Consider the following 10,272-nt stretch of genomic DNA (forward strand, 5'->3'; position numbering starts at 1 on the left):
CCTATTAGACCTGCTCACTCCTGTAAATATACCTGTTAGACCTGCTCACTCCTGTAAATATACCTGTTAGGCCTGCTCACTCCTGTGAATATACCTGTTAGACCTGCTCACACCTGTAAATATACCTGTTAGACCTGCTCACACCTGTAAATATACCTGTTAGACCTGCTCACACCTGTAAATATACCTGTTAGACCTGCTCACTCCTGTAAATACACCTATTAGACCTGCTCACTCCTGTAAATATACCTGTTAGACCTGCTCACTCCTGTAAATATACCTGTTAGGCCTGCTCACTCCTGTGAATATACCTGTTAGACCTGCTCACACCTGTAAATATACCTGTTAGACCTGCTCACACCTGTGAATATACCTGTTAGACCTGCTCACTCCTGTAAATACACCTGTTAGACCTGCTCACTCCTGTAAATTTACCTGTTAGACCTGCTCACACCTGTGAATATACCTGTTAGACCTGCTCACTCCTGTAAATACACCTGTTAGACCTGCTCACACCTGTAAATATACCTGTTAGACCTGCTCACACCTGTAAATTTACCTGTTAGACCTGCTCACACCTGTGAATACACCTATTAGACCTGCTCACACCTGTGAATATACCTGTTAGACCTGCTCACTCCTGTAAATATACCTGTTAGACCTGCTCACTCCTGTAAATACACCTGTTAGACCTGCTCACACCTGTAAATATACCTGTTAGACCTGCTCACTCCTGTAAATATACCTGTTAGACCTGCTCACACCTGTAAATATACCTGTTAGACCTGCTCACACCTGTGAATATACCTGTTAGACCTGCTCACACCTGTAAATATACCTGTTAGACCTGCTCACACCTGTAAATATACCTGTTAGACCTGCTCACTCCTGTAAATATACCTGTTAGACCTGCTCACTCCTGTAAATATACCTGTTAGACCTGCTCACTCCTGTAAATACACCTGTTAGACCTGCTCACACCTGTAAATATACCTGTTAGACCTGCTCACACCTGTGAATATACCTGTTAGACCTGCTCACACCTATAAATATACCTGTTAGACCTGCTCACACCTGTGAATATACCTGTTAGACCTGCTCACTCCTGTAAATATACCTGTTAGACCTGCTCACACCTGTAAATACACCTGTTAGACCTGCTCACACCTATAAATATACCTGTTAGACCTGCTCACACCTGTGAATATACCTGTTAGACCTGCTCACTCCTGTGAATACACCTATTAGACCTGCTCACACCTGTGAATACACCTATTAGACCTGCTCACACCTGTAAATACACCTGTTAGACCTGCTCACACCTGTAAATACACCTGTTAGACCTGCTCACTCCTGTAAATACACCTGTTAGCCCTGCTCACACCTGTGAATATACCTGTTAGACCTGCTCACACCTGTGAATATACCTGTTAGACCTGCTCACTCCTGTAAATACACCTGTTAGACCTGCTCACACCTGTGAATATACCTGTTAGACCTGCTCACACCTGTGAATATACCTGTTAGACCTGCTCACTCCTGTAAATACACCTGTTAGACCTGCTCACACCTGTGAATATACCTGTTAGACCTGCTCACACCTGTAAATTTACCTGTTAGACCTGCTCACACCTGTAAATTTACCTGTTAGACCTGCTCACACCTGTAAATACACCTGTTAGACCTGCTCACTCCTGTAAATATACCTGTTAGACCTGCTCACTCCTGTAAATACACCTGTTAGACCTGCTCACACCTGTGAATATACCTGTTAGACCTGCTCACACATGTAAATTTACCTGTTAGACCTGCTCACACCTGTAAATACACCTGTTAGACCTGCTCACTCCTGTAAATATACCTGTTAGACCTGCTCACTCCTGTAAATACACCTGTTAGACCTGCTCACACCTGTGAATATACCTGTTAGACCTGCTCACACCTGTAAATTTACCTGTTAGACCTGCTCACACCTGTGAATACACCTATTAGAACCCCTCACTCCTGTAAATTTACCTGTTAGACCTGCTCACTCCTGTAAATCTACCTGTTAGACCTGCTCACACCTGTAAATATACCTGTTAGACCTGCTCACACCTATAAATATACCTGTTAGGCCTGCTCACACCTGTAAATATACCTGTTAGGCCTGCTCACACCTGTAAATTTACCTGTTAGACCTGCTCACTCCTGTAAATACACCTGTTAGACCTGCTCACACCTGTAAATTTACCTGTTAGACCTGCTCACACCTGTGAATATACCTGTTAGACCTGCTCACACCTGTAAATTTACCTGTTAGACCTGCTCACACCTGTGAATACACCTATTAGAACCCCTCACTCCTGTAAATATACCTGTTAGACCTTCTCATACCTGTGAATACACCTGTTAGACCTGCTCACACATGTAAATACACCTATTAGACCTGCTCACACCTGTAAATTTACCTGTTAGGCCTGCTCACACATGTAAATATACCTGTTAGACCTGCTCACTCCTGTGAATACACCTGTTAGACCTGCTCACACCTGTAAATTTACCTGTTAGACCTTCTCACACCTGTAAATTTACCTGTTAGACCTGCTCACACCTGTGAATACACCTATTAGACCTGCTCACACCTGTAAATATACCTGTTAGACCTGCTCACACATGTAAATATACCTGTTAGACCTGCTCACTCCTGTAAATATACCTGTTAGGCCTGCTCACTCCTGTAAATATACCTGTTAGACCTGCTCACACCTGTAAATATACCTGTTAAGCCTGCTCACTCCTGTAAATACACCTATTAGACCTGTTCACACCTGTAAATATACCTGTTAGACCTGCTCACACATGTAAATATACCTGTTAGACCTGCTCACACCTGTAAATACACCTATTAGACCTGCTCACACCTGTGAATACACCTATTAGAACCCCTCACACCTGTAAATATACCTGTTAGACCTGCTCACTCCTGTAAATATACCTGTTAGGCCTGCTCACTCCTGTAAATATACCTGTTAGACCTGCTCACACCTGTAAATATACCTGGAGAACTTGCTTGATACTGTAAATACACCTGGAATACCTGGTCGGTAGATATATATATATATATATATATATATATATATATATATATATATGAGAGAGAGAGGAAGGATGAGAGAGTATTATGCAGATGAATATATAAATAACACTTAATATGCTGGAGCTTAACTGCGCTGTTGTTAAATTAATGAAACATATCTACTACTTAATGTGTAATTACCTCCCACTCTCCATTTCTATCTCTCCCTATTTTATATAATGTTTTTTCAGGGTTATAATAAGGCGGTGGACTGGTGGGCTTTGGGGGTACTGATTTACGAGATGGCAGCGGGGTACCCACCTTTCTTTGCTGACCAGCCCATCCAGATCTACGAGAAGATAGTTTCGGGGAAGGTTGGTAACCCCCGCCCGCCCTGACCCCAGCACCCCCCCGCCCTGACCTGAGCTCCCACTGATACAGCGTTCACATGCAAGGCAGTATCCCAGATTTCCAAAGACTCCGCCCACTATGGGGCCTATGAAGCTCCTCCCACCATCACAAGGCCCCTCCAGTGAGGATGAGCTGTTCATTCCACCTGACTTGAGATTGTATCGGGGCACTGCTCTGCTCATCCATTAAGATTTGTGCTAGCAGGAAAATAATTAATGGAGAAACAAAAACATTTTTTCATTATAAATTAGGAGCTCATCTTCTAATTGGTGTGCAGTAGCGTACTCCTAAATATTTCAGCTGCGGAGCACACGTGCTTCTTGGAAATGTGTCTGCGCAGAGCTCTGTTGTATGCCCTCAAGTTCACATTGCTCGCTCGTCATCAGCGTAGACAGATGTGCCTTTGTCTCTGTGGAGCGGCGGCGTACCAGAATGGGTCGGGAACCGGGTTTGTAACTTTGAGGTTGCAGGCTCGATTCCCAGGTGGGGCATAGCCACTATACCCTTGAGCAAAGGTGCTTAACCGTTATTGCTTCATTAAATATCCTGTGTGAGTGGATTTTATTTAAAGACTGTAATCTGTGAGTCACTATGCATAAGTAAATGTCGTAAATGGAGATGTAATGTAACACAACCTCATTCAGATGTATCCGCTGGCTGTCCAGTTTGGTCAGATGGTCAGTGGCAGCCAGGTGTGCGATTAGCAGCCATAAACCGAAGGAAAGGAGAAATGAGCTACAGGAAGTGTCTGTGTTAGAAGGGAGGCGGGGGAGGCGGCGGCCTCCACATTAAATCCTGTAGCCCTTCATAGGTCAATGATCATCACATGCTGCTTGCCTGTGAGACGCACGGTCCTGGTGTGTGTGTGTGTTCATGTGTGTCGTCTTGTGTGCGTGCGTGTGTGTGTAAGCTGTACGAATGTCGCTTATGTTGTGCATGTGAGTACGTGTACATTTGTCTTGGTGCATGCATGTGTGCGTCTTAGGTTTAATGAGTGACCTATGACACAGATCTGTATTTTCTGTTCTCCCCCTTTTCTGTTCTTCTTTCCTGTCACATCCCCCATATTCCCCGTCCACACCCCTTCCCCTTCCACGCCCTATAACCCTGCCCTCCGCAGGTGCGATTCCCCTCCCACTTCAGCTCGGACCTGAAGGACCTCCTGAGGAACCTGCTGCAGGTGGACCTGACCAAGCGATTCGGCAACCTGAAGAACGGCGTCAATGACATCAAGGGTCACAAGTGGTTCGCCACCACGGACTGGATCGCCATCTACCAGAGGAAGGTGAGAGTGGAGAGGAGCAGGCCGAGGCAGACAAGAAGAGAGCAAATAAAAACTTCCATGTTTTTTTTAGAGCGCAGACTCTTCTCTCCCGTTCACAGTGCAGTTGTCACCTTCACTGGCCCAACATTCAACACCTTTGAGCAGATAATTAGGAGACAGAGCTACCAGCTAACAGCACTAAGCCTGCAGATTAGACAGCGCTCAGCCATCACGCTTTGCCAGCCTCTGCTGATTTTGACCATATGAACCGGTTTGTCAGCAGTTATTATGGAGCCTAATGGTTAGGCCATTGGGTGTGCCGCTCCTGGGGCTGTAGGTTCGATACCCAGGTGGGGTGCTGCCGTTGTACCCATGAGCAAGGCGCTCAACACCTGACGTGCTTCAGTAAATATCCAGCGGTATAAACGGAGTGGATGAAAAAAGCACATAAGCAGTGTATATTGATCTTGGTAAGAGCGTCTGCCATTAAAGTATTTTATATTTTCAAATATTCTAGCCGTTATATATTTAATATTTGTACATTTTCGGTTAAGGCACCGCGCCGTGTTTGTGCCGGTGAGAGCGGTACGCAGTTGGTGCTTGCGTCGCCGAGGGTATGAAATGGCGCGGTCGGTTAGGTCTCCGAGTTTCATCACTCTAGCCACCCCTCTGCCGGTCGATTGGGCCTGTGGACTGCAAGTCATATGAAAGCCTCATATGTAAGGTCTTCCTCCGACTCTGCTCTGTGAGAGCTTAGCTGTGGTCTGCGGTGTGAAAAGAAGTGGCTGGCCACGCCACGCATTTCAAAGGAGAAACGGGGATGCCTGCTTTCTCCTGAGCTGGCGGCGACGTTCCCGCTCATGAACCCAACTGCGGCTGTAGATCGTACATTCCAAATTAGGGTGGGAATTTGACATATGCAGGCCCAAATTGACGCCAGATTTTTATTTAGATAAAAAAGTTTTTTGTTTTTTTAAAATAAAAAAATAAATATTTAATAAATATGTAAACTGTACTGCGAAACCTGTGGGCAATGCCAAAATAAAGGTGTTTATGTCCTGCTCAAAAAGATTTCCAAACGGGAAGTGCTGCCAGCGCGTGGACTGTGGTAATGGCTGCCAGTCGTCTTGGTTCGTTTGAGAATGGTTCCTCGGGGTCCGCCTCCCGATGCAGCCGCGATGCGCCGGGCGCCGGGCCGGGTGCGCTGCGAACGCGCCCTGTCATCGCGCACGCCGCCGTGATTCCCCTCTACCCCCCCTCCCCCCACCCCCCCACCCCCGGGCGACGTATCGCTAACGGCCCGCGCCCCTGCCCGAGGGCTCGTGCCCGAGGGCGTTTAACCGAAAAACCCCCCGTGCGCTGAAATCACAGCCCCGCTCCTCAGCTGGCAGGGAGCTGCTACGAGCTTGGCACATGTGCCCGTTATTCACCACCCAGAGGCGGCGGCGCCAGATCGCTGGGCTCTGATGCTCTCTGCCTTGATGTGATGAGGACGTTTTCAGGCTGTGGTCACATGGTTTCTAAATGTAGTGTGCGTGTGTGTATGCATTTGTGCGTGCACGTGTGTGTGTCCGTGCGTCTGTGTGTGTGTGCGCGTGCGCGTGTGTGCGTGTGCACGTGTGTGTGTCCGTGCGTCTGTGTGTGTGTGCGCGTGCGCGTGTGTGCGCGTGTGTGCGTGTGTGTGTGTGTATGTGTATGCATGTGTGTGTGTGTGTGTGTGTGCATCCTGTGATCCTGAATGATGTCAGGCTGGACCTGGCCTTAGTGCCCAGGACAGAGGGAGTGCTTACTCACTCTGCCACGCAGAGAATGCGTAAGATGCTGTGTGATAACATCAGCCTGTGTTGCTGGGGCTGTAATGCGAAGGCTCTGGGTTCGATTCCAAGCTGGGGCACAGCCGTTGTGCCTGAACCTGAACTGCTTCTGTGAAATGTCAAGCTTTATAAAGGGATCTTGGGGGTGGGGGGTTTATCTGTTTCAGTCACTCTGGAGCTGCTAAATGGAAAATTTATAAATTTACATGTGTAAGGGGACTGCATAAATGATATTCTCTTCTGGGTAAATGATAGTAATCCTCTACTGAAACTGTCTTCCATGTATGTGTGTGTGCATGTGTGTGTGTGCGTGTGTCTGGTTCCTAGGTGGAGGCCCCCTTCATCCCCAAGTGCAAAGGCCCGGGGGACACCAGCAATTTTGACGACTACGAGGAAGAGGAAATCCGGGTCTCCTTCACGGAAAAGTGCGGAAAGGAGTTTGCCGAGTTCTAGACCCACCCGCGGAGCTGCTGGGGGTGGGCGAGACGGACGGACAGGAGGAGGGAGAGAGAGATGATGTGGAGGGGGTGTGGGGGTGAAGCTGAGGCACTCTTTCCTATCTGATAACAGAACCACCAGCCTGAGACAGACTGAGGGGAAGGGGGCGGGGGGTGGCAGCAGTATTGCCTTTTCAGTGTTTTTTTTTTGTTTTTCTCTCTAATTTATTTTTCTCATTCCTTTATCTCCTGAGTGAAATGTCCTCAACTAGCGAACAACATGGGTACAAACTCACATGTTTCCTATGCCGTGATGTGACGCAGAATGATGACATCATGCTGGTTGGGAGTTCAGGTTCTCTTTGTCCGCAACACAAATTGCCGAGTTGTTGAGTCTTAATCAAATGAAAGAGACTGAAGGCTTGCTTTCCAGGGATAAAAGATTTTTATGTTGTTCTTATACATGGCAAATTTTTTGCCCCCTGCCCCCACCATGTTTTCTTCCAGCCGTACTGATCACCCCCCCCCCCACCACCTTGCATATACTACTTAATTTAATTTTTGAAAGGGGGGGGGGCTGGGGGGGTTGGCGGTGACATGTTCATCCATTGTCTCACTTCCAGCTCACAGATATATCGGTTAGCTTTCATCGCAAGTCGTCTTAAAAAGATATGTGTACAGATAGCATCTGTAAGTCACGCCATTGTCTATCCTATAATCTCAGCTGTGAGTTTAAAGGGAGAAATATAGTGGGCCAGATAAGGAAATGTCCGCACCAGACAATCTGAAGATGGTGACGATACGAGTAAGGTGGACTGATGTCAGTGCTTTTAAATTGTGTGAGGAAAATATTAAGCCTTTATAAAAGAGTAACACTTTGAAATTCAGCACTGAAATTCTGTCCCCTGGGTGTGACATCTGAGTTCACCTGCTTTTTTTTTCTACCTGAAAAGTCTGGGGTTTTTCCCTTTTTACACCCTTACACTTAGCGTTTTCAAAATTCACTATACTCAGATTTCCAGTATCGTGAAATTGAGAATGTCAGAATGTTTTTTTTTTTTTTTCCCCATTTGAAATTTTATTGTAAAAATGCTATTGGGAATCTCAGTGAGGAAGAAAGGATGAAGCATAATTGGATTAACTTTGGTGGGGGTGGGGTCGGGGAGCACGGAGGGATGTTGAGCGAGTTTATGGATCTATAGCTGAGCACACTCAATTGGGCCAGCCTTTCAAGGTTCACAATTGGCCAAAATTATTCACAATCAAAAATTTTCCACTTGGGTTGACCATACTTTTCCAGCAATGGAGACGAATAATGATAAAGAATAATTCAGTAAAAAAAAAAAACCTCTTCTACTTGTCCTCACACAACCTTTCCCCACCAAGCCAACTTTTGAACAGTGTCTCTTACTGACATTTATAATGGTAACTTCAATGATATACCAGTCAAAATGGATTTGAAGGTTGGGGGTGACTAGCTTATTTGAATAACCAAGGATTTTCAATAAAGAATTTTTGTTTTGTTTCTGTTGTTCTGGGGGGCTTTCTGGTCCCTGCTGCTTCTCAGTTACCCATGATGCAATGCTCTGTATACCACTGAAGAGTTTTTTTTTTTGTGTGATTAATTTATTTAACCAAGCACTAATACCATTGTTTTTGTCATGTAAGCTTGAGTGTAGTTTTACTTTCAGTTGTTGTATGTTTTGTTTTTGTTTTTAAACTGGATGTTGATAAGTAAACCTGGAGACAGGTTAAAAGTGGATCTTTCAAAGACAATACCCGGAGGTATCCAAGATTAATTAGATACTGTGTTGAATATTTAGCTGCAATTGAGTCTGAAATCCACCTTGGTCAGTGTCGTGAACTGGGTAACATTTCAGAGTTTGTTGTTGGAAGATAAATTATGAACTAATGTTGAGAGAACTCATTTAATATATATATATATATATATATTTTTTTTTTTTTTGACGAATATGGTCATGAATGCAGCGTTATTCAGACAAGAGCTAAGCAGACCTTTGACTGAATGATTCCAACTCTACCCCCCAACATCCCACCCCAAACACCGCAGTTGTGAATTGCCGTTTATCTGGGTTCAATGGGAAGACTCAGGCCAGAACATCCTCCTAATAGGGCACACTTCAAACCAGTGCCATATCTTTACAACACAACCTGAACCTATGCAAGTGGGCCATTTACACTATTCATCAACAAGGCTGATACCTCCTCGTTTTGGAGCGTGTGCGCCATCTTGTTTCAGACTAAATATTTGTGCTCGGGGTGACGATGCTGAGGGGGAAGACCATCGCCGGAACGTGTGGTCTAGATGCTGTAGGATTATTTTGTTGCTATTTAGTGTGGTAACTATTTTAACTGTCCGCCTCTCGGGCCAACTGTAACGTATAGCATCCTGGTCCCTCTTTACCATGTGTCACCTAAATGATTGTACTGCTGGATTGAGATTTAGAGGTAAACTCTTTTGCCTTTTTAAAATAAAAATAAATTTTTTTTTTTTTTTGGTCTTCGTGTGGGGTGTGTGGAAAAGCCCCTTCGATTAATCTAAGAGAGGAGACTCAAATTCCTGCTTGGGGTGGAGAGGCAAGCTAGCTTTTCAAGTCAGAAGAGCCAAACAAATGTACTCTTTCGCCATTCTGTACTGATACAGATCATTATCAAAAATAATAATTTATTTTCAATTTGTTCTCGTAAGACCCCGTGTCTCATTTTGCCCAGTTGTTCATTGCTTGATCACAATCTTCTCTGTGGGATAATCACCCCGGTTCCCCTATATCCCCCTTATAAAGTACCATTTTACTTTCTAAAAGAATCAGGAATGATTTCATTTGTTATTTTACTTTTTCATATTTTCTAACTGTATTTTCAATAACATGAATCTGTTTCCTCCCATGCTGGTGCAGTGGTGGTGTAGTTTCTTACCTTTTGGGGAAATTATATTGTACATCTCTGCCTTTGACAGTCTTAACTTGTTTTACCCTTTTCCTTATTATTGGGCGCTGACCTTTAGGACACAACGAGTGTTAAAAAGAAAATACAAAAAGTGTAATATTTTGCAACATAAGTATCATTCCAATAAAGTTTTACTTGTTTAAAATTCAAACTGTTTTGATATTTCCTTTTTAGTTTTACGAACTCCGTGCTTTACATGTAGTGACGATGAAATATCACTGTTGTGGAATTAAACATAATCAAGTTGCTAACCAATAGGGTTGCAACAAGACAGAATTGTGCGCAAAGTTAGTAACATCTGAATTCCACCTTAAATTGTCC

The 10,272-nt window shown here is 44.8% G+C and overlaps 1 protein-coding gene across 2 annotated transcripts in view; it reads left to right on the top strand.

Moving 5' to 3' along the window:
- Nucleotides 1-10,102, top strand: part of LOC135248655 (cAMP-dependent protein kinase catalytic subunit alpha) — a 32,680-nt gene extending 22,578 nt beyond the window's left edge. For both annotated transcript variants that reach the window (XM_064323479.1, XM_064323478.1), the window contains exons 8-10: nucleotides 3,310-3,432; nucleotides 4,590-4,754; nucleotides 6,875-10,102. In XM_064323479.1, the coding sequence (XP_064179549.1) occupies nucleotides 3,310-3,432; nucleotides 4,590-4,754; nucleotides 6,875-7,000 (414 nt within the window). In that variant the 3' untranslated portion in view covers nucleotides 7,001-10,102. The remainder of the gene's footprint in view (nucleotides 1-3,309; nucleotides 3,433-4,589; nucleotides 4,755-6,874) is intronic.
- The last annotated feature ends 170 nt before the right edge of the window (nucleotides 10,103-10,272 follow it).

Source organism: Anguilla rostrata, chromosome 2 (genome assembly GCF_018555375.3).
Source record: "Anguilla rostrata isolate EN2019 chromosome 2, ASM1855537v3, whole genome shotgun sequence".
NCBI classification, from domain to species: domain Eukaryota; kingdom Metazoa; phylum Chordata; class Actinopteri; order Anguilliformes; family Anguillidae; genus Anguilla; species Anguilla rostrata.